The sequence below is a fragment of the Centrocercus urophasianus genome, unplaced genomic scaffold (genome assembly GCF_019232065.1).
Source record: "Centrocercus urophasianus isolate 14NV4802_14NV808 unplaced genomic scaffold, USGS_Curo_1.0 seq_10, whole genome shotgun sequence".
Lineage (NCBI taxonomy): Eukaryota > Metazoa > Chordata > Aves > Galliformes > Phasianidae > Centrocercus > Centrocercus urophasianus.
Genome location: NW_024884142.1, coordinates 88234893 through 88257320, shown reverse-complemented (window position 1 = coordinate 88257320; position 22428 = coordinate 88234893). Strand labels below are relative to the sequence as shown.

The 22428-nt window shown below is 43.6% G+C and overlaps 1 protein-coding gene across 1 annotated transcript in view; it reads left to right on the top strand.

Moving 5' to 3' along the window:
* Positions 1–22428, top strand: part of SYNDIG1 (synapse differentiation inducing 1) — a 61391-nt gene that overhangs the window by 5490 nt on the left and 33473 nt on the right. Inside the window, exons 2-3 of the mRNA XM_042821250.1 lie at positions 7156–7716; positions 16247–16384. Coding sequence (XP_042677184.1) covers positions 7243–7716; positions 16247–16384 — 612 coding nt within the window. The 5' untranslated portion in view covers positions 7156–7242. The remainder of the gene's footprint in view (positions 1–7155; positions 7717–16246; positions 16385–22428) is intronic.

Here is a 22428-nt window from a genome sequence, read left to right as displayed (position 1 = left end):
CTGGACATGCCAACCAATTGATCAAGGCTGATTCGCAGCACTCACGTGTCCAGGCACGGTTAGGGAGCTGATAATAGCTTTCTGACACTGAGCATTCCCCGATTATAAAGGTGGAATGAATTTCTTGCTTACAAAGGCACAGAGCCTGATTTTTGACTGCTTTCACTTTGAAAGTAATTGCTGTAAGTTGTGCAGATGGCAAGGTATTTTCTACTGGTGCCTTCCACAACAGAGAGGGTTATTTACATTACAGCCAGGTGCCGTTATTCAGGTCAGTTATTTATTAGCTGGAAAGTGCAGCTCTGTCATCACATGAAAGAAGTTGTGAGTTTGGACTGAACTCAATAAGTAGTTGAGGCTGTCAAAACCAGTTGAGAAGGAGGATGGCTGGAAAAGCCTGGATGTGTCATCTTTTATTGGAGGCAACTCGATGCAAATTGAACTAAAAGCCAGTTTGTTCAATTAAAAATAAATAAATGAAACATTATAATTAATTTTGGCTCATGTGAGATGCTTCCATCTGCTCAAAAGGAAATATTTTGTTGCAGGGGTAATGTTTTTTGTTTCAGGTCAACGTAAGGCAATTCCACCTTTCTCCCCCCATTCCTTGGTTTGGCACTGAATCAAGCAATCAATTATTCAGGCAGACCTAATATGCATATGGTAATTTTTTTCCAGATTTAAATATACCTCTGGACGGGCAATCAAGAGACCTGGATTTTATTTCCAGCTCTGCTCCTATGTCTGACGTGACCTTGGGCATTTATTTGCACCCAAAGTCCTTTTTTTTTTAGGGCAGGAGGGTGGATTTGCTGCTTGTTGGTGATACTAAAATAGCAGGGAGGTCTTTTTACTTCTACAGCTAGCAATTAAACATTTAGGTATCACTAATGCATGCTTTTGGAACTTTCCCAGTGTGAGTTAGCTGCACTGCTTAACAAAACTCCCTGTAGTTTACTTAATAGGTCAAAAGGAATTTCAGCTGCTGAAATAGCTCTTCCTTAAAACAAAACCGATTATAATGAGCCCTACTGAATCAAAGAAGGAAAACACAAAGGGGAAAGATTTTCCCTTCCTCTCCTGCAGTATTTCACTTTGTAATCAGCTCTCCAGATCTGTACTGATTTCTCTCAAGCAAAAGGTCCGTATGTGTTGCTGTAGTTTTTAGATGTTAGAAACCACTTAAAGCTTATTGCATTATGTGTTGAAAGACCCTGACACCTGAGGAATTGCACCAGGAGAGCTGTGATCTCCAAATTCTAGATGCGTTTTTTTATTAGGCTGCAGCTCTTTAGGAAAGCTTTCTGCTTTCTGCTCGTGCTGACCTTTAGGTAGATTAGGTAGTGTTCCAGAAGGCTGAAAGAAGCTGAGGCTGTGTTAGAGCTGTGTGAAGGGGGGACCTCCATGGCAGGGCAACAACATCCCACTGGGTTACAGAGGAAAGGAATTTGGGGACAATGTGCAGTAGCTAAGTTGGCTTGTGCTCATTGTCTGGCAGAGCCTAGGGCACAGCATTTAACTCTTTTCTCCTTGCCCTCTTTGCAGCTTGCACCTCTCTGTCTCACACCCTTTGCTTAATTAGTTTGTCAGCCACTGTCACCATAGCAGAGGAGTCTGCAGAGCGCCCAGCAGAGCACAGCCCTCACTGCAGCTACAGTAGCTGGGCTCTGCCGTCACACGAGTGATAGCTTAATAAACCACAGCTTTGCAGATGAGATATCTTGGCACTGGCTGCAGCTACTTATTAAAATAGGGACGGGGACGGGGACGGGGACGGGGACGGGGACGGGAGGGAACCCAAACCAAGCAAACAAGAAATAGAGGATTAAAAAAAAAACAAAAACAAAAACAAAAAAAAAACCAAAAAACCCCCCCAAAAAAACTTGAAATAATGAATAGCTTTGCTTCTAATGCTGGAAACCTGGGTGAAAATTTTTAATCCCCAAGATAAAAAAAATAGATTGAAGTTTGATCTAGTATTTGTCATCATCTTGAACTTGGTTTTCTCTTCTGGTTCCAGCCTCAAGTCTGAAAGTGCAGAGTTATTTCTGGTTGGCCTGAGCACCAGTGAGTGATTTGTGGGGAGAAACTCAAACTGTGTGAAGACAAATGAAACCTGAACCAACCCAGTTAAATTAACTCTGCATCTTGGAGCAAATTGAACTGTTCTCTTATTTAAAGGGCTCTGATGAGTTTCATTTTCCTGTCAGCACCATTTTGAAGACTTTCTGTGGTCCAAGGCAATGAGAGTGGCTCTTTTTGTTCTGAGTGTTGGCTCCCTGCAGAGAAGGCATCCTTTGATTGCCTTCAGATGCCTATTGCAGATTGTCTGCTCAGTCATTCTGCCATCCAGAATCCTTCAGCCGGAGCTGGAAACTGGGATGGTCTTCATGGCAGCTCCTACCTACACATCTGAGTCACAAATACAAGTCTGGCCCAGGTTAGGAAAAGCCCTTAACAGAAGGATGGTGTGGTGTATGGGAACTGTTGAGTTACAGCCTGAACCACTGATTGATCACCTGGAGAAAGGATCGGTCTGCCCTGGGAGCACAGGTGAAGGCAATTCAGCTGTGTGACCGGCAGGGGGTGGAGCCTGGCTGCACCTCTCTTAGATCCCATTTAAGGGCTGACTGTCACTGAGGAAGGTTCTCTTGCTGGAGATCCCTCCCTTGTGGAGTCTTTTCTGTGAGCCTTGATCTTTGGGTACAGGTGAGCATCTTTCCTTTTCTTTTGTAACACTGTTCCATTCATGCTAGTCTCTTAGCTGCTACTCTCCTGTATTGCCCTTCTACTGCATTAATCTTTCTGGTTTTAATGCATAGGTGCACTGTGTTGTCCTGTCCCATGCACCTTGCATAATTGCTATTAATTTTTCCTGTGGAACATCCTCAAGTACCTGCAGTAAGTGAAATGAATTCCAAACTATGAGTCTAATTCTCCCACCAGCACAAGGATGGCAGCAGGAAACAAAGGACTTGGGAATGTGATTTTACTCTCTTCAGCCAGTGGCTGGGGAGTGAAAAACCCAGAGGAGGTTCACTTTTATCACTGAGGATGTGAGATTTTGTTTTTTTGTTTTAATCCCGCTTTTTTTATTGATGAGGAATCTCTGGGTGCCTCAACAGTTTCTCAGTTTCCCCAGACAGCAATTGACCTTGTCTTAGCTGTGCATCAAGACGCACTTGCAATCAAGGTGCTATTGATTTAAACCTAATGGCCAGCTGCTCAGGATTTTCACCTGGAAAAGAAAAATCAATACCACTTTATTATTATTATTAGCTATAGATGTGGTATAATGGAAAGGTATAAGAGTCTCACCAGCTCCTTACCATTAAGCCCAACAGTTGCAGGGCTGAGAACATTGGGTCAGGCTGTGGTAAAGTAGCCAACTAGCAAAATGACATGAGGGATAAACAATTTTCCTTGACTGAATGCTGCCATCCACATCTCTCTTTTCTGACCTTCCCCGAGGCATGGAGGCTGTGCTGCTATGTGGGACCCCAGAGAGAATGTCTTGAGTGATGCATTTGCCATATTACTGGAGGAGCTATGTGTGGGAAGGACGTCTCTTGTTTTGTCCTTTCCTTGTTTCAGATACTTTCTTCCTCCCTCCCCCATCCCAGGGGTAAGTGTCATTCAGAATCTGCAAAACTGGTTTACTAGACTGATTTAAATGCACATCAGGTAGCACTGGACAGATAAATGCTTAGGTCTATGGTAGGATTAAGCAAACACCACAGGCTGTCTCCTATCTACTGAGTGAGACTAAGATCCATCCTGTTATTTGCAAGATAAGTAGTCCAGCGTTGACTGGTATGATGGTAATGGCCTTAAATTGCATTAGGGAGGTTCACGTTGTATATTAGAAGTCTTCTTAGAAAGAGTGGTGATGCACTGACGCAGGCTGCTCAGGGAGCTGGTGGAGTTGCTGTTCCTGGAGGTGTCCAAGAACCGTGGGGATGTGTTATGGAGGGATGTGGTAGTTGGTCATGGTGATCTTAGTGGTCTCTCCAACCTTAGTGATTTTATGGGTGTGTCCATACCATGAAATTCTTACCTACCAAAATAAGGTGGTTTTGTCCTTTATGCCTCTGAGGAACATGCATGGCACTTATTTACTTCAGGGTGGATATTGCCTAGGAGAGGGCATAGGCTGAAGCCAGGGTAGGCTGTTGGCTGTGCTAATACTTTACTGGTATGGATGACTAGGGAATCTGTACATAGCTGCCCTGGGTCTTTGGAATAGTAGAGATATCAGTTGTAGAATTGCAAAGGTGTCATGAGCAGTTTTTACTCAGGACTTTATGGCATCCTATCTGTCAACACTCCAAAGACTTTGAAGTTAGGTTACCTTTTCAAATATCTTCCATGTAATTAGTCATTTACAAAAGGGGCTTGACTCCTGTCTCACGCAGGCCGATGAACAACGGAAAGTAAGGAGTGGCTTGGGACAGTATTAATTCCTAGCAAGGCGATCCTAATGACTTCCTGAAGTGCTTCCATGTCTCATGTCACTTAGACATGCTGAAGCATTTTTCCCTGTGTCTTCTCTTTACTTGCTTCCTCTTGCTCTTGAGGACTGTGAGAAGAACTAAAGGATGGCTTTTTGTTTCCAGTGACTTTATAGGGTCCCATGCATCTTTAAAGAGATAACAGCGACCTTTCCTCAAAGTCCAGCCCTCCCAAGATGGAACAAGATTACTACTCAAAATTACATGAGGAAAATGTACCAGCTAGCTCTGGTGTCATGATGTGTGCAGATCCTTATTTGTGCCAATTCAGAGTGAGAATTTTCCATGAAGATGGCATAGCTGTCAATGAAATGCCTGGGGTGAAACTTGCATTTCCAAAGTCAAGCGTTATCTGGATGATATGTGAATGTAGAAAAAACATGAAGGGAATCTGACAGTGCAGCTCAAAGGCACTGTCAGATAAAGCTGCTTTAAAAGACATCTTCAAGTGCTACTCAAGTCAGGCAGTACCCATTTGTTGGAATTATGTGAGCACATCAGAATACAAGACCTAAACGTTCTTTACTTCAGCTGTTGATGTAGTGACCAAATTACTGCTCTGTTTATTTGTTTTTTTTTTGTTTTTTTTTGTTTTTTTTTTGTTTTTCTGGGAGGGGGTCTGTTTGGGTTGTACATATTCCTATTACTACATCTGTGGCAGTACCACAGCAAATTTTCTGCTGACCTCAGCTTGCTTGAACAAGGGGCTGAGAATGCTTCTGAGAAGGTTTGCAGTACCAAGTGAAGTCTCTCTGACTTTAGTAGGATTAACAGCCTGTGCCACGTCAGGGAGCCTTACACGCTTTCTGCACTGTCTCAAGGGGAATCCAGCGAAGACTTGAGAGAACTTACTTGCTGAGTTTTAATGAGCAATTTTTGGTGAAGTATTTTCTCTTCCTTTCTTTGATAGGGAAAGGAACAGGAATGACTGTGGGTGAACTGTTAGATGACAGATGGATCACCTAAGCAAGTGACCCCACCAAACCTGGATAAAGAAACAGCTATTCTTAACTTAGTTTGTGACTAGTTTCCACTGGAACCTAGTCTCCACTCTGGGGACTCCTAAATGATGGAAACAGGGCTGCTCAGTAGCCTACAGGAGACTGTGCACTGTGAGGTCATTATGTTTGCAGAATGGAAGACGGTATTTCTGTGAGCACCAGTCCTGAGGCAAAAGCAGCTACACCTTACCAATATGTCTGTGCTGGCACAAGCTTAATTATTCAGTGTAATCCCACTATGAATGGAAGGACAGTATGGTCCTCCATTCATTTAGCACAGACATAGCCACACAAGGAAGGAAGGCTTCTTTGGAAAGACAGACTACTTGCTCCTAAGAGGGATTTAAGTCTTTAGGACTAAGCCTTTGGGGAAACAGTCCAAGTTTCCAGGCTAATTTGCACGTTGGTGTGATTTTGCCAACAGGTTCCCCAAATCTGGGGCTGAGAGTAGTACAGTGTAAATTCCACAGGATCCCACTGTGGTGCATCTTCACTTGTGCAGTTTTCCTGTCAGTTCACCTAGAACAACTTCTAAACTATTTGTCGATACAGTAAAATAGATTTTCTACATATTAAACCAAGTGCCATGAATGCAGGTGCTGCAACACACTTAGGTCAGCTTTTTTTTTTTTTTTGTACATTAGAAGAGTTTCTTGCTTTGTTCCTGGTGTAAGAGCAGCTCTTAATGGTTTAAACGTCTCTTGCAAGCCAGAGGCTTATTGTTGCTGTGATGGATACATCCACATTTCAAAAAGCACTTTCTTTCAGTTGCACCTGAGCAAAAACAGTAAGAAAGTATTTGAGCTGGGAAACAGTACTTTTTACCTTTTGAACTATCTCTGATCTTCATACATTAGTGCTGTCCGCACAAAGTGAAGCTGGGTTGGTTTTCTGAAGAAATAGACAACAGTCATTGTTCCTTTGTAAAAATGCAACAACCAGGTCCTGGGGGTCAAGAAATTGTGCCTCTTCTAGGTGAATCTGGATGGGGCTGGGCCTGCTGACTGGCCTCATCACAGACCTTAATTCTGTCACCACAGGTCAGTCTCTGAGGCTGTGGAGGAAGTGGAGCTTTTTTTTTTTTTTTTTTTTTTTAGTTAATTTAAAGAGAGCTGCCTCCTTGTTTTTCCTGCAATTGAGTTTTGAAGGGGCACCAAATCACTTGACAAGGTTGAAGGTTGGCTGCAGAGAATGACAGCTGAACACATCAGCTGCCCTGCCCTTCGTAATTGCAGCTTTTCCAGAACTGAAAATGCTTTCTTTGTCTTTTATCTTTGTATTTTGTTTTGTTTTTCCCCATCTCTCTTATCAGAGCATTCAAAGGAAGGGAACATTGCCCTTAGAATGACTGTAGGGTATATGTGAAAATGGAGGAAGTTCGTAGCCCTCCTCTGACGTGGCCCACCATTACCAAGACATCTTGAGAAGCCCTCTGCCACCTGTTCCTATTCACCTCCTGGTATTTTATAAGTTGTTTGCCTTTTCAAATGGGGATATATTTGGACAGTTAGGTCAAGGTGTGCACATATATGGGGCTATATTTTCTTGTGAGGTAGTACAAAAGACAAGCTGATTTGGGTGCTTTCGAGTGTTATTCATTACCTACATTCTCACCTTGGTGTCTATTTTCTTTCTTTCTTCAGGAAAATGGAGGCCACTGCCCCAGTGTGACCTGTATCTACAGTACAATATAATACAGACCACCATCCCACTCTCTGACAGCTCCCAGTATGGATGGTTTGATTGAGCAGAACAATGTGCTCATGCACAGTAAGATTGCTGAGGCTGGGAAAAGGAATGGTTTAATTAATACAAGGAACTTAGTAGCAGAGAGCCGAGATGGTCTGGTGTCGGTGTACCCAACCCCACATTATCAGAGCCACCGGGCAGGGAGTTCCCCAAGCTGCCTGGAGAATGGCAGGAATGACCCCGTGCAGCAGCTCCTGGATCCCAACATGTTGCAGCAGACCGTGGAGTCCCATTACCGTCCCAACATCATCCTCTACTCGGAGAATGTGCTGCGCTCATGGGGTGAGAGCATCAACTCAGAGTGCTGTGAAACCACATTCATTGAGGACCGCTCCCCTACCAAGGACAGCCTGGAGTACCCAGACAGCAAATTCATCGATCTCTCAGCAGATGACATCAAGATTCACACCCTCTCCTATGATGTGGAGGAGGAGGAGGATTTCCAGGAGTTAGAGGTCAGATGTCACATGGGATCTGTGGGGGGGAGGTCATGTTTGGGCTGAAGTGTACAGCTTTTGGGTGCTGGTTTTCATGGGATCAGATGTGTTGCTCTCTCCTCCAGCCAGGACAGGGAACATCTGCTCAATTTTAGTTGCAGGGTAGAGCCTTGGCTCTGCAGAGGCTAATGGCAGAAGTGCCGGTGGCATTCCTGCCTCTGAGTAGGCTGGTCACAAACTAAAGAAGACCCATATGCTTAAACACTGCGAAAGTCGAGGCCTGAAGCATCTGTCCCATCCATGAAGCTTGTTTTACTCAGCAGGCCAGCATCACTTGTTACTTTCTCTTGATTTGAGTTGGATATAAAACTGGTTGTTTTGCATACTGACTCAAACATTAAACCTGTCCATCTGTGAACACAAAACCAGGACTCTTCGAGCGTCTAGCCACAACAAATCCTATGCACCTGAATAAGATTTTTTTTTTTTTTTCTGATGGAGTGAAACACTACTTGATTCCAAATGCAATGTTTTCTTTTAGGTTCCTGTTCTTCATTAATTGGTCGCACTAAAGCAATATAAATTTTGTTCTCCAAATGGGGCATACTAGAAATCAACTTCATTCTTTCTTAAATGGTGCATTTTCTACTTCAGAAAATCCTGGCTGCACTAGCTGCCCAAAGACAACACATTTTATTTGCCAATGGGAGTGGAGGGTGCCCATGCTGTTGCAGATCCCCAGACTTTCTCAGCATTAGTCACAGACTCCTAAGGTAGCAAAGCCCATTTGGCTGACTGGAGCAAAAACATTGCTTCAACCTGAATGTCCAAGAGGAGTTCCGGAAGATATTTTCCCATGTTTCTCTCTTGCGGGGTTTTCTCCATTGAAAGCTAATAGGTCCTAAAACTTCTGTTTCTACCTCCTTTAATATCAGCATCTCACCCTGCACAGGGGCAGCTCAGCAAGAGGGCTGACTTCTCTTTGATTCTGTTCTCTCTGTATTGCTCAGGTAAGCAGAGAGAGGTGCTTGTCACAGTGCGTGCTGGTAACGTGGTATTCAATACCTCCACAGGGAGACTGGAAGTTTCTCTTTGAGGCCTGTAGTGGTGTTAGCTCAAATCACGCCCTTCTATAGCATTTCAAAGCTGGCTGTGGGAAGCCTCATTTTTTTTAAATCAAAACAAAAGGCTGAAATGCTGCCTTTTTTTTTTTTTTTTTCCTCTCTAGCTTTCCTCACGCAGTGGTTGTGATGCAAGTGACTGCAGGAGTCACGAAACTGCCTAATGATGTATTGTCACATCTGGCCTAAGACTGAGGCAGAAAGAAAATACTTTGTTTTCTATAGGATGAGAGGTAATGGCCTTAGGTTGCACCAGGACAGGTTCAGATTTGATATTAGGAAAAACTTCTTAGAGTGATGAGGCACTGGCACAGGCTGCCCAAGGAGGTGGTGGAGACCCTGGAGATGTTCAAAGCTGTAGGGTTATTGCACTGAGGGATCTGATTAGTGGGCATGGTGGGGTTGGGTTGGTGGTTGGAATAAATGATCTTAGTGATCTTTTCCAGCATTAATGACTTTATGATTACTGTCAAACCAAATCCAGCAAGACCTTCTTGAGCCAACTGTCAGAGAATGGGCTAAAAAAGACCAGGGCAATATGCAGGACAACGAAAAAATATTTTGTACCAAAAATATTTTCTCCTTTCTTGGTGGAATTTTTAAAGTGTCTTTACAATGTAGGGCCCTTAATATGTTGGAACCACAGAATGTGGAACAACTTTCCACAGAAAAGATTTCCTAGTAAAACTCCTATGAAAGTGAAGGTCTGGGGAAAGGACATCGCCCTTCCCCTCCCAGATTTCCAGAGGGAAAGAAGAGAGTTCATCTCCCCATCTCTCTGCAAATGTTTTAACATGCTGTAATGGTGTGTGCATCATGTTCCCAGGGTCCTTCTTTTTGTGTTATGAAGAGAATAATACAGAGGATGCCCATCCTGACCTAGCCATACAAGGTGCTCAGGGGAGGCAAGTGTGCATGCAGTGTGCATCCACACAGCTCCCTCTGTTCTGAATTGGGATTTCTCCTCCACCAGGAGAATGAAGGAAGGAGAAGAAAATGAGGCAATGTCTGAGGAAGGACCTACTTGACTGGAATCATGTGCATTGTTAGAATTGCTAGAAGCCTCTCCTTCTAGCCCATTTTCAGCCTGTATTTCAGTGCTGCATAGCCAGCCCAATGCTGTGCTCTGGTTTTCACACCTCTGCAAAACCAGACCCACATTAACAACCTACTGAGTAGCTGTGCTCAGCATGAGGGTTCTCAGCATGTGGAGTAAATGGTGACAACCCAAGAAGGCCCAGATTCTGCAGTTGGTACTATGTGAAGAGCAGGAGAGATGTGCTCAAGTGAACAAGACCAGCAGAAATGTGCTCCTCTGGTCTCCATCTAGACAGATGCTGTATCAACAGGGCCAGATGCATGAGGGACACCTGGGCTTGGATAGTACGGAGGTTTACTGGAGATGTAGCTGAACATCCTTTTTATTTTTTTTCCAGGAATGGAAAAAAATTGTTTGAGGACAGCAATCACTGAGTAGGGGAACGAACCAGGCTGGATCATTAACTATGTAAAAAATTGCCTATCTGTTCAAATGAGAAATACAGCATCTGAATCACAGAGCATGCATCTGGTCCAGTAGAATGCTTTTTTCCCACCCATTACTGACAAGAAGCAAATGTTATTTAAATTACTAATGCACTCGAAGTGGAGTGAAAAGGTTCAGTACAGGGACTGGGAGTAGAATTTAGGAGAACAGCAAGAGGATAATATATGAGAGATGTAGGGTTTTGCTTCCATGCTGAGAGACTCAAAGGATTTGTTTCCCTCATCCAGGGTGCACAGCATATTGCTGAGTACCTTGCCACACTGACTGTCTTGCCACAGTTCATAGGAACTGCATAGTGTAAGAGCAGATTGAAGCTCAGTTCTCATGAAGCTCTGTTGTCTTTGGTATTTCGGGGGGGGGGAACAACAAAAAGATCATCCTTCTGCAAGATTTAGCAGCAAAGAGGGAAGCTTCATGCAGAAAAGCTGCTGTCTTTTGGTCTCTTGAAACCTGGGGCTACCACCTTGCCCTGCACACCCAGGCTAGGTGAGTGGATTCCCAAGTCGAGCATCTCTGTGAAAGTCTTTCAGGGGGACAGAACAAGCTTGGAGCTGAGTTGTTCCCTTTTTGGCGCTGACTTGTTCATGCAAAGCACCTGCCTAGCGGGTGTTGCAGCTGGGTATTTAGTTGTTTGGACATACGGAAAAATCTAACTCAGCTCTTTGTAATGAGCTTCACTGTGTAACACTTAACTGGAGTCTATGGATGCATGCAAGGAGCAGCTTTTATGGACTCTGCAGCTCAGTGTGTTTCTGCCAGTGTTTGTTTTTTGAAGAGCGTTAGGCTTCTGACAACTGGAAATATTGTTGTTTTCCTGCAAAAAACTTTGCCACAGACACATTCTCTGGAGAAAGCCAGTTTTGGCTGATAGCAGCATGGCTCTGGTTTGAGGTGACATCCCAGCCAGGCTGTAGGGCTTGCTACTTTGTTACCTGCCATCCTCTTCAGAATGGGTTCAGATCATCAATGTTTTCAACATCCTGCCTGCAAGAAGGCATCTTATTCCTCTCCCCAAGTCTGGGGAGTCCGAAAAATCCCAGGAGATGTGGCAGAGAAGCAGGATGCATGCAACAGAGTGATCCTGTCGTTTGCTGGCTGCAGCACTGTGGGCACATTAACTTTTGTGTTTCCTTACTGGCACTGTTCCTCAGGTCCTGGTGTAGTGCTGTTCAGACTGCATATGGAAATCATAATCTGCAAAGAAAACCATCTCTGAAACAGTTCTTATTAGCATATACAACCCCATTTTGCTCCAGCATTCACCAGGCACAAAAGCAGAATGCTGTGTGTTCTATCAAAGATTTAAACTTCTTTTTCTGCCAATCCTTGAAATCAAACGATTCCGTACTTAAGTATCTCTAGAATTCTTATAAATATCTTATGAGTCCTTTACATCACAATTAATAGACAGACAACATGTAAAGTGGGGTGGCAGTGGAATATGTAATATGTGATAGTTTCTACCTGAAATATCCTCCTGTTAGAGCCCATGTGCAAACACAGTGCTATCCAGAAACATCATTTGTCACATTAACACACTGGCTACTCTTTCTTCTGGCCCCTGGATAGATGGCTTATTTAGAGAAAGCCAAGCTATTGATGGCAGAAAATTGAATTATTCATATGTGTCACATAAAAGAATACACCTCAGCTCTCTCTTAAACCTCTTTTTCTCCAATGATGTCTGAAACGGTCTCTGGAAAGTGAAATAAATGGAAAGAAGAAAAGAAATGTTAGGCTTTCAAGCTAAGTATTTCCTTTTTTTTTTTCTCTCTCTCTCTATGAATTGCTGGCTGCTGCTGTGAGAACTCATTCCTTTGACGTGAGCATAAAAACACAGAGGTGGGAAGTGGCTCCTAAGACATGTCTTGTTCCATCTAACTGCTCCTCACATCATATCCAAGCACCTCCTTGCTGTATTTCTCCTGTGATACAAAGAGAAGACCACGAAGGGAGTTTATGTGAATTAAACCCCATGACATCACGTTCTCCCTTAACCCTGCCAGGCTGCACAGGCAGGTTTAATGTTTGAGCCAGTATGCAAAAGAACCAGTTTTATATCCAACTCAAATCAAGAGAAAGTAATGAGTGATGCTGGCCTGCTGAGTAAGACCAGCTCCATATACAGTGCAGGCAGCAATGGGATGAGACTCATGCAATCATGGAAGCGTTTGGTTTAGAAGGGACCTTAAAAACCATGGTCAGGGTTGCAAACCGCTAAATCAGGCACCAGGCTTCCCAGGGCCCCATCCAACCTGTCTTTGAACACCTCTGCAGATGGGGCCCCTACAGCTTCTTTGAGTAGCAGTGTCAGTACCTCACTGCTCTCTGAGTGAATTCCCCCTAACATCTGTGGTGCCCTCAGCCTTCCCTGGGACCAGAAATCTAGAAAGTATGTTTGAACAGCTCTTGGAGGTGTCTGCCCTCTGGAGAGAAGCTCTGTAGAGGCTGCAAAAACTGAGTGGCAGATGTGTTTCAATGTAAATAAATGAAAACAAATATGTTTATGGAAAAATAATGAAATTCAGGTGGACTCAGTGCTGTGCTTGTATCTGTGAGCTGCAGCTCGGGGAAGAAACTGGTCTCAGAGCACGGAGTGCAGAGACCAAGCTGATAAGTCAGCAAAATATTGGATATGGTAAAGAATGTTATCAGGGATGAGACAGGGTGCCGGCAGCATTTTGTTGATGTCTGAAAGCTCACTGCAACCCACTTTCCACATGGTACGAGTATTTGTGGTCCCCACTTCTGAAGGAGATAGATAAGAACAACAAAATCATAGAATGTCCTTAGTTGGAAGGGACCCATGAGTATTTCAACTCCCTGCTCCACATTGCACCACCCAAACCCAGTGTTTGAGAGCGACGTACAGACGCTTCATGAACTCTGGCAAGTTCCATGCCATGTCCTCTTCCCTGAGTAGACTGTTCCAGTGCCCAACCTTCCTCTCAACAAAGAATCTGTCCCTATCCCCTAGCTGCCCTTCCTCTGACACAACTCCATGCTCTTCTCTCAGCGCTGCTCTCTGCTCCCTGTGAGGAGCTGCAGCTGCCATGAGGCCTCCCCTCAGCTCCTCTGCTCTGCACTGAGCAAATTCAGGGGCCTCCACGCTCCTCATACAGCTCGTCATGCAGACCCTTCTCTATCTTTGCAGCCTTTCTTTTGAATAGATGCTACATTTGATAGAGGAGAAAGCTAAGGGATGTGAAATCCCCTGCTTGTACAAGACCATGAAGGTGAAGAACAAGATGAGTGCAGACCTGCTGCTCAGCAAACCTGCAATAGTAGAAGCAGGGGAAACCTGAGGGAGCTGTCTTAACACAGATAACAGAGAATTTTTCTTCACATGTGAGGAAGCAATTAGACTGATTCATGGACAAAGAACACATAGAAAGGTATTAAGAGAAATTGGTACAGCTTTTCTTGCTAATATCTTTCAAGCAACAGTTGAAAGCTGGAAGAGCACAAGGGGTGAATACACAGTGTCCAGGATTACATGAGCTCCCTGCAGAGTACATCCAGCGGCTGCTGGCAGAAGCAGAGCACAGGGCTTGATGGACCATTGACCCAACTCCACAGAACACACTTTTATGTCCCTTTGCCTTCATAGACAAATTATTAACAGTCCACAGGAGTGGGTCAGATGTAAGACAAAAAGAGGACATTAGTGGATGCTGACTCCCTTAGATTGAGCTGTGTAATATTACTTTTTCAGTTAATGTGCCTCAGGGAATAGAGGTATCTCCCTAATCTTGTTGTGGCAGCTGGTCGCAAGAGTGATCTGCTAAGTCACAAGAATGCTGTGATCCATGAGTACCTTCCAATGGATGCAGAGGGCTGTTGTATGGGAGCCCCTGTCACTCACGCTCAGATTAGGGATATTTACTTTACGGCTGTTATTACTGCTCCTCAGGATAAAGAATGTGATTTAGGAGACTATGGCAGTTGGCCTGGTCTTGTATGGATTTGTTTATTGTTGTCCGTGGTAATCCCCTTCCAGAAGCAATGCGTTGAATGCATGCTGCTGATGAACTGTAGGTAGACTATCTGTGGGTGTCTAGAGAGCATCACGAGCAGTTGATCAAAATCCAGGGGTACAGGAGAAAGAATGGACTTGGAATATTCATCAAGGACTTTTTTCCTCCTGAAACATTTTGGCTTTGTAAAGTCAAGCATGAAAACTTTCCAAGCAAGGAAAGAGCACTGTGAGCCCATTCTGGACAGCTGGCTGCTTGACTGATGCTGCATGTTAGTCTGGGAGCTGGAGAAGGAAGAGGAGTTTGGACCAGGTCAGGATAATGGATTTTGTTCAAATACCTTTAAAAGTGAATGGGAGCAACTGCAAAACTCCAAATGGTAAAAATAAAAAACAAACCAACAGGCAAATAAATACAGCATTGCCAGGCCAAAAAAATCCATGATGGCAGCAGGTTTTAGAGGCATAACCTGCTAAGGAAGCATCAGCCAGATGCTGCTCAGTGAGAAGTAAGTGGGCTGAGGTGAGCGGTAATAAGCTACAACCATTGGTGGGAGAGCTGCCATCCAGCACACTGCCATCACCATCTGCTGCATTTAGGTGAGCTCAGACCGACTGCAGAAGAGCAAAGGGATGCAGAGTGCTGGTCAGAATAGGGCACTGTGTTCACCACATCACCTAAACATGCATTGTGGGGAGGGAAACAGAGCACATATTGTCTTATAGTTACCTTGGGTTGGTCCTTATCAAAAACTGACTCCTGAACCATCTGGATTTGAAGCAGATTTCAAAGGGCCATACCAGAGATTAGTTTTGTATGCAGCGTGTGTGCAACTGAAACGATTGCTTTGAAGAGAAAAAAGGAGTGATACCAAAAGGGCTGTTTTCTGAAAATCCATCAAAGACTGCAGGCAGCCATGGCTCACAGCAGAGCTCATTGTCTGACTTCTCTAGCATGAGCTGCATTTTTCTGCTGGAAGGGACTGTGTGTCCACCAAGTCCAGCCTCCAGCATGCCACTGGCACCCAGGAAAGGCTGTCTAGAGAGCCTTTGCTCATTCACAGCTTCTTGATTTAGATAAAGCACACAGCTTTTAGGGATAGCTAGCCTCAATTTTAAAAAGGGCTTGGTGTAATAGAAAATCCATTATAGCTGCAGAAAAGTGTTCATCACCATTCCTGCTAAAAATCTGCACCTTATGTCAGCTCTTCATCTGCTCTGCTTTCACTTACTGGGGTTTCTTGTGTTTTTTTTCCTGCCGAACAGCAGAGCTGTCTGATCAGAAATTACCTACTCACAGAGGCACTTACAGAATGTGAAGAAATTACATCTTAAATTTATCTCACAAGAGAAGTTGTTCTTTCTACCTTCTTCCCGTGTGAATGATTTTCTGTGGCATGATGCATGGACCTGAATTTTTTATTCCAAATTTCTCTGTGTGGGAAGTAGACCCCTCCCTTCTCCCAGCAAAGTTTATTTCTCCTCTTCATCCACTGTCACAATCACAGTTTTTGCAACAGCCCTCTTTCTGTCTTGTGGAGGCTGCAAAGAGCAGCTCATTTGGCACAGGGAATGATTATGGACCTCCCTGAGATTACATCTTTCATGTTGCAATCTTGCATTCTGCTGTTGCTTGAAGCCCATTGTCTTCTAGTCTCTTGGCACTTACTTGTGTGGGCCCTGAATATCAGAGTACAAATGCTTTCCTAACTGACCATGTACATGATTGAGACCTCAAGATGGGACACCAGAAACTATCCCCCATGAGTGCTAGAAGTCTATTTTGAAAATGTCCTGGGGCAATTGGTGGTATTACTATGAGTGGATGATCACAGACTCGGTCCACGAAAGAGGAGAAGTAATATCATTAATCAGCACTTCTACGTTTCTCTCTTGCTTTTCCAGAGTGACTACTCGAGTGACACTGAAAGTGAAGACAATTTCCTAATGATGCCACCAAGAGATCATCTCGGCCTCACTGTGTTCTCCATGCTCTGCTGCTTCTGGCCATTGGGAATTGCTGCCTTTTACCTGTCTCATGAGGTAATGCTAAAACATATCCTGTTAATTATGGTTTTGCATCCACAAAGTAGCCGTTATCTTACACTTGCAAGTAAAGGTCACCAAGAACCGTCTGTGGGCAGAACACTATTTCAGGACTGTGGGAGGTGGTTAAAGAGAGCATTGTGTGTGGGACACTTCTCCACCTTCATAAATCTCTGTGATGGTGGTGGCTGTCTTGTGAGGCATTCTAGTGAGCAAGTAGTCTGTAACATATTTTTGGTTTAATTGAAGTAGTCAGATTCCATGTCTGATTATACAACATCCAACTTAGGATACTCTCTAAGTCTGACTTGTGAGTAGAAACCAGCCTTGCTATTCCAAGCATTCAGATTTCCCATTGCAAAAACTCATTTATTAGTTGCCAAACTGATCATCTTGGAAAGAAAACCAACAGCAGAAAATTCATTTCTGTTCGTTTTGCCATGAAAAATTGCTTGACCTGTACTTGTCCAATTTTGACACAGAAGTACTTTTTTTAATCAGAAAAGCAATGATGTTTCAGTTTGTTTCCTCCATGAGACAGTCTTGCTTATCTCCAGCCTGTGCCTAACAACCACCTAATGCCCTATAATTTATTTCAACAAGTATGTCTTCCGTAGTGCCTGCAGAGCAATTATTGAGTTTCCCAGCACGGCTGATAATGTAACATGACAGAAAAGTCATGTTGGAAGTCTGTTCTTTGACTATAAGGAAACATTCAGTTGTATTTCTATTTGCTGATTGTAGAAGTGCCTATTGAAAACTCTACTCTGCACTCCACAGCACTAAAATTATTCATCCTCTTGCCTGCCTTTCTAATCTGCCTCCTCTAAACATCTACCAGCACTTGCTGTTTGTCAAGCCAGAGCAGGCACTTCAGATCTGAAGAATCCTACTCTTTAGTATCAAGTAAAGAGATACAGCACTACTCCTTTTTTAATTTAAATGAAGGGTCTGTCTCTGATCTTTGAAGCCTCTGAGATTATTAAAATTTGTCCAGTGAAAATTAACAGGTTTCTTGGCTGAGTGCTATTGATTTCTCAAATTTGGGCCAAGGAATTTACCTGATGATGATGACAGCACAAAGTAAAGTACTGGGAGAGAGCTGCTTATATACTTTGGTACTCTGCCATTTGGTCCTTCAGAAGAGCTATTTGTCAGCAGTTTCAATGGCCACAACTCCTCACATAGATGGAACAGGCAGGATTTTTCATGAAAGCTGCAGCCAAAGAATGCTTCCAAGTTGGAGATCATTGGCACAATATTTGCTCTATGTTGGGAAAAGCAGTGCATTCAGTAATTTCTTTCCTTCAGGAAGCCTGGGGACTGGTAGCTAGTTTTATCCAAGCAATGAAAGCAGAGTGCAAAATAAACAACGTAATAAAGTACTAAAAAGCAAAATGGCTGAGAAGCATTCAAAATAGCTACAAGCAGATCCCAGGGGCCAGCACGAACCTACTGCCTCAATAGGAGCATACACAGTTGGAATAGGTTGCATGAAGGCAGCGAATAAGATGCTCTTGGAAGAGGAGTGCTCACCTTTATGGTATGTGCTTCTTACCAGCATGGTGTCAAGACCAGTGGGTTGCTGATTGATCCCTGGGGTTTCTGATGTCAGTGACCATGGTACAGCAAAGTGTTCATGGATGCCTCTGAAATAGACGGGATTAATGATGGATTAGGACAGTCCTTTTCGTTTAATTTCCTCCTTTAAAAAACAAGGTGAGGAATGAGGTAGCGTTCAGAATGATCTTTTGTATGTGAGATAGTAAAATATTATGCCCTGTTAGCATCTGACTTCTATTTATAGATATCTTTTAACTAAAAGGCTGAATAGCATTTGAGCTCCCTTGTTAATACAAAAGGGTATGCCAACATTTCCCATCCTCTGTCAAAAGCCAGAACTGTAACTAATGATCGAAATTTGATGCTTGCATCCCAATCCTTTTTGAATCTTCTTGAGCTCTTGACAATTTCACAAGTACAAAAGTCTCCTGAGTAGTTTTACAAAAAGACCCAGTCTGCAAGAAAAAGCTGCAACATGTAGGAATGTCAGAGGTGATGGCTGGATTCTTTGTGCCAGGACTTAGCACCCGTGGCAAACTTTTTAATAAAACAGGGTTCCTTCAGCTGAGCAATGCATCTACAGATCTAGGCTTGATTTGCTGGAAATACATTTGTGCTGCAAGTAAGTAGAGCATTGCCTGGTGATCTTCCTATCCCAAGCAAAGCTTAGAGTCATTGCTTTACATCTTCTGTCGGTAAAAGAGAGAGCCCAAAGCCATCGCTGTGCTATCTGCTTGCTCATTTATTTGCTTTTGTTTTGAGTACTGCTTTCCTTCCCACAAGAGTTTACACCCACAGCTTGGGGCTGCCAAGCCCTGCTCTCACCTTCAGCTCCCAATTAATCACTGCCAGCAAAACCTGTGCCCCATCACACTTGCTCCTTTGGTCCCAGCAATGCCTCGGAGCAGATATTTATGCTGTGTAAGACCAGCACTGGGAGGAATGGTGAGATAAGGATGAGTGCCCCATTGCTGCTCAGCACAAGGTGTCCTCCACAGAATCTTTTTGTCCAAATCCTCTTTTACTTCATGGGTTTATTTTTAGGAAAGAGGGCAACAGCTTGGCACATGTCTCTTTCCCTTTTTTAGAAAGAAGTACAGGATCAGAGAGCTACCCAGGCCTTTGTTGGTGTGAATGAGCTTTGCTTTTGTACCTGTTCTCCCGTGGGATGTAATGGGATGTGGCGAGACTTCCCCTTAAACCTGGGAAGTCCCCACCAAAGCATCCTGGAGGTGCCAACTGTACCAGAGCAGCAACAGCATTGGTACAACACCTCCTCTATACAGCTTCCACGTAACCTCCTTGGATTCATCTCTGACTGACAGGCAGATTTTCCTAACCTGTGGACTGCATAATACCTTTGTCAGCTCTAATCCTTCCCATTAAGCCTCACAGTGTCTGCCAGCATAAACCTTCATGGGTTGCTCATTCCCTGCTTCTGCTGCCAGCAGCAGAAACCAGGTATCTACTGGCCTTCTCAGACTGAGAAATGCCAAGACAGGTTTACAGGGATTTTCAGAAGACATAGACACACATCTGAAAAATCCCACCAGACACTTTTCTGCATGCTTAGGTGCTTAAAGAGCCTTCAAATCCCATCCCTGCTCTTCTCCTTGGCAGCACGTGTAATCTGCCAGGCAGCAGCCTGCGATCCAAGCACATGAGAGCAGTCACTTCCAGTCTGCTGTGGTTAACCCATGTACCAATTAATTCTCTCACACAGGGATTGAGGAATGCATGGCACTGTAATTATTCCCTAACTTGTGGATTGCTTGAGTGATACAACCCCAAACATTATCACTTGGGATACATTCAAAGAAAAGTACTGTGCACTGGGTAAAAGGATTTTCTCTTGTATTCGTCTGGACATGAGGCAAATGGGGTAAGGCAAAAGAGCAGTTTATCTCTCTTCAAGATAAGTTCTGAAGCTTTTGGTTACTTTCTGTCCAATTTTCAGAGATAGAGGCTTTGAAAAAATGTATTTTTTCAATACAGTGGTCACCAGTTAGAAAAGAGCAATAATGCCCATGTCCCCAGAGGGAGGAAGAGGACGATATGAACTTAAACTTTATCAGAGACCAGAGATCAGATGTTCAACATGCATGAATGTATTTCACTTTGCTTCTCTGCATGAAATATTAATATCCAGCCACTAATAAAAGGACAGGGAAATAACACCCAGACATTATATGCTGATTATTCATTAGAAATCCTGCTCATAGACTCCATCTCATCTTGAAAAAACATAAGACAACTCAATAGTACAACAGTCACACCAGCAAAAATGCCGATGATGCTGGTGAGACCTATGTGTGCTTTTTTCCCCTCTCTTTTCCACATTTCTCTATTCAGAAAACAGAATATGCTTACATGTCTTTAGTTGCAGGTGTCTACATCTCTCATATCCTCATGTCACAGAGGGTTGGAGCATCTCCTTGGAGCAAGCCATAAGGTTAGGGACTTCCTCTCAGTAGTTATCTGAAGAAACATAGAATGTTTTCTTTAGCCACATTCATCAAGGGTGTTGGAACTAGAATATCCTAAAGGTCCCTTCCAACCCAAACCATTCTATGATTCTGTAACACAAATACCCAGAGAGGACCAGTGAGTCAGATTTAAGACCTGAAGATTGGTGGGTTTGAGATCATTGAAAACAAGGTTTTATATGAGGAAATGTAGGGTAAACATCTTTTGCAAATATTCATCTCTGCTTGCAAACTGTCTCTCTGTATAAGTGCATATGTATGCAGTTCTGTTAAGTAAAACACAGTGTTTGCAAGGATAAGCACTTCAAGATCATGAAACGACACCATAATTTTAGCTGCCACAAGACAGCCACTTTGTACTTGCATATGGCTCTACAGATATATTTATCTGGCTGTTTGACTTGCATCCATACTCTCGCCTAACCCTGAGGAGCAGAGTCTGTGCTAGTGATCATTCTAGCTGGTGGCTTCCACTCCTTGTCCCACCTTTCAGTTTGTAAGGTACTCTATTGCACTGGGCCCCACTCTGGTGCTTGGAAGACACATACACTTCAGGCAGGAGCAGAGACCCTGCCACCTCTGTGCACAGTATTTCTGTACCAGCCACTATTTTCCTCAAGTGACCAGGCATTTTCCCACTAAAATCCACTGTCCACAGAGGTCTTGATGTGTTCTTATGGATGTTTGGTACCTCAACCAAAACTCCATGGTACCCTGGAGCACCTGGAAAACCTTTGTGTTATCATGCACCTTTGTGGTTATCATGCATCTAAAAAAGCCAAAATCTTCAGGAAAGTTCTTTGTTGAAGAAGCTGTTCGGGTTTCAGGTGTGTCTACCAGAATCCCCTAACATGTACTGAAAATGCAAGAAGACAGGATGCAGACTCTGGAAACCACCTGGGACAGGAGCTGGTGCTGCGGAAGCAGGTGGACAGCAAGGAAATGTCATCACATGTGTTCATATCCCTTCAAGCTTAGCCATGGGGCTGAGTCAGTCCCATAGCAGCTGAGGCTCACTCTATGTAAGTGTTTCATTGTCATGCTGTTTACCAGAATTTATATATATATATATGAGGGTCCCTCAGCCTTTTCAAGAAAGGAAGGAAGGACATTATCAAGAGGGAAGTATGTGCTGGATGAGGAAACTGGGGCTGTCAGTAGCCAGCTATGCCCCAGATAATCAGAGGTACTCTGAAGTAGGGTTGTTAACTATCAGCTTCTCCAGTTCCCTGCTTTCTGGGCTGGAGATGGCTCCCAGACAGCAGTAAGAACAAGGGTAGACTTTGCTGTGCTGACTTTTCCCTTCTGGGTAGACATGTCCTGAGAAGAGAGATGTTTGTGCACACAAAGAATGGCCATTAGTATAGCATGTCAGCACTGTTGATTTCATTGTGCTGTAGGTGAAGTCTTGGGCTAGGGAACTTTATAAATGTCTTGTGTAATTTCCTCTTCATTCCTCTTTGTCCGTTTGATCTTGTGGTCACATTTCCAAGTCACAAACTGCAATGACAAAAAGAGATTAGATTAATGAGTGGCCTGATTGCTTCAGCCCTTAAGCTAATTTTAAATAATTGGAAAGGTAGCTCACATGTAACATTCCCAGAAGAGTTTAATTCATTATGCAAGTGTTTAATTACAATAAAGTTTTGGGACAGAAGAGAGACCAACCTGAAATGCTTGAGGAGATTAGGGGTCTCTTTTATTAAAGAGAACATCCTGCACAATGGCAAACTTTGAATGTGAATTGCTCTCTGTCAGATGTTTATGTCTCACACATTACGCTGAGACAGCAGGAGCCAAGAGACCTATTGTAGTCATGCTCCAAGGATATAAAACACTGTTCCCACCAGGCATCCTCTTTTTGTCCTGCTGTTATTTTTTGTTGCTCATGTATTAGCTTATTATTTCACATGTTATGAGACAGAGAAGATTGTTTCAGTGCAGAATAATCCACCTTCAACAAGTCACTTGTTCTCCTGCCTTTAAGCTCAG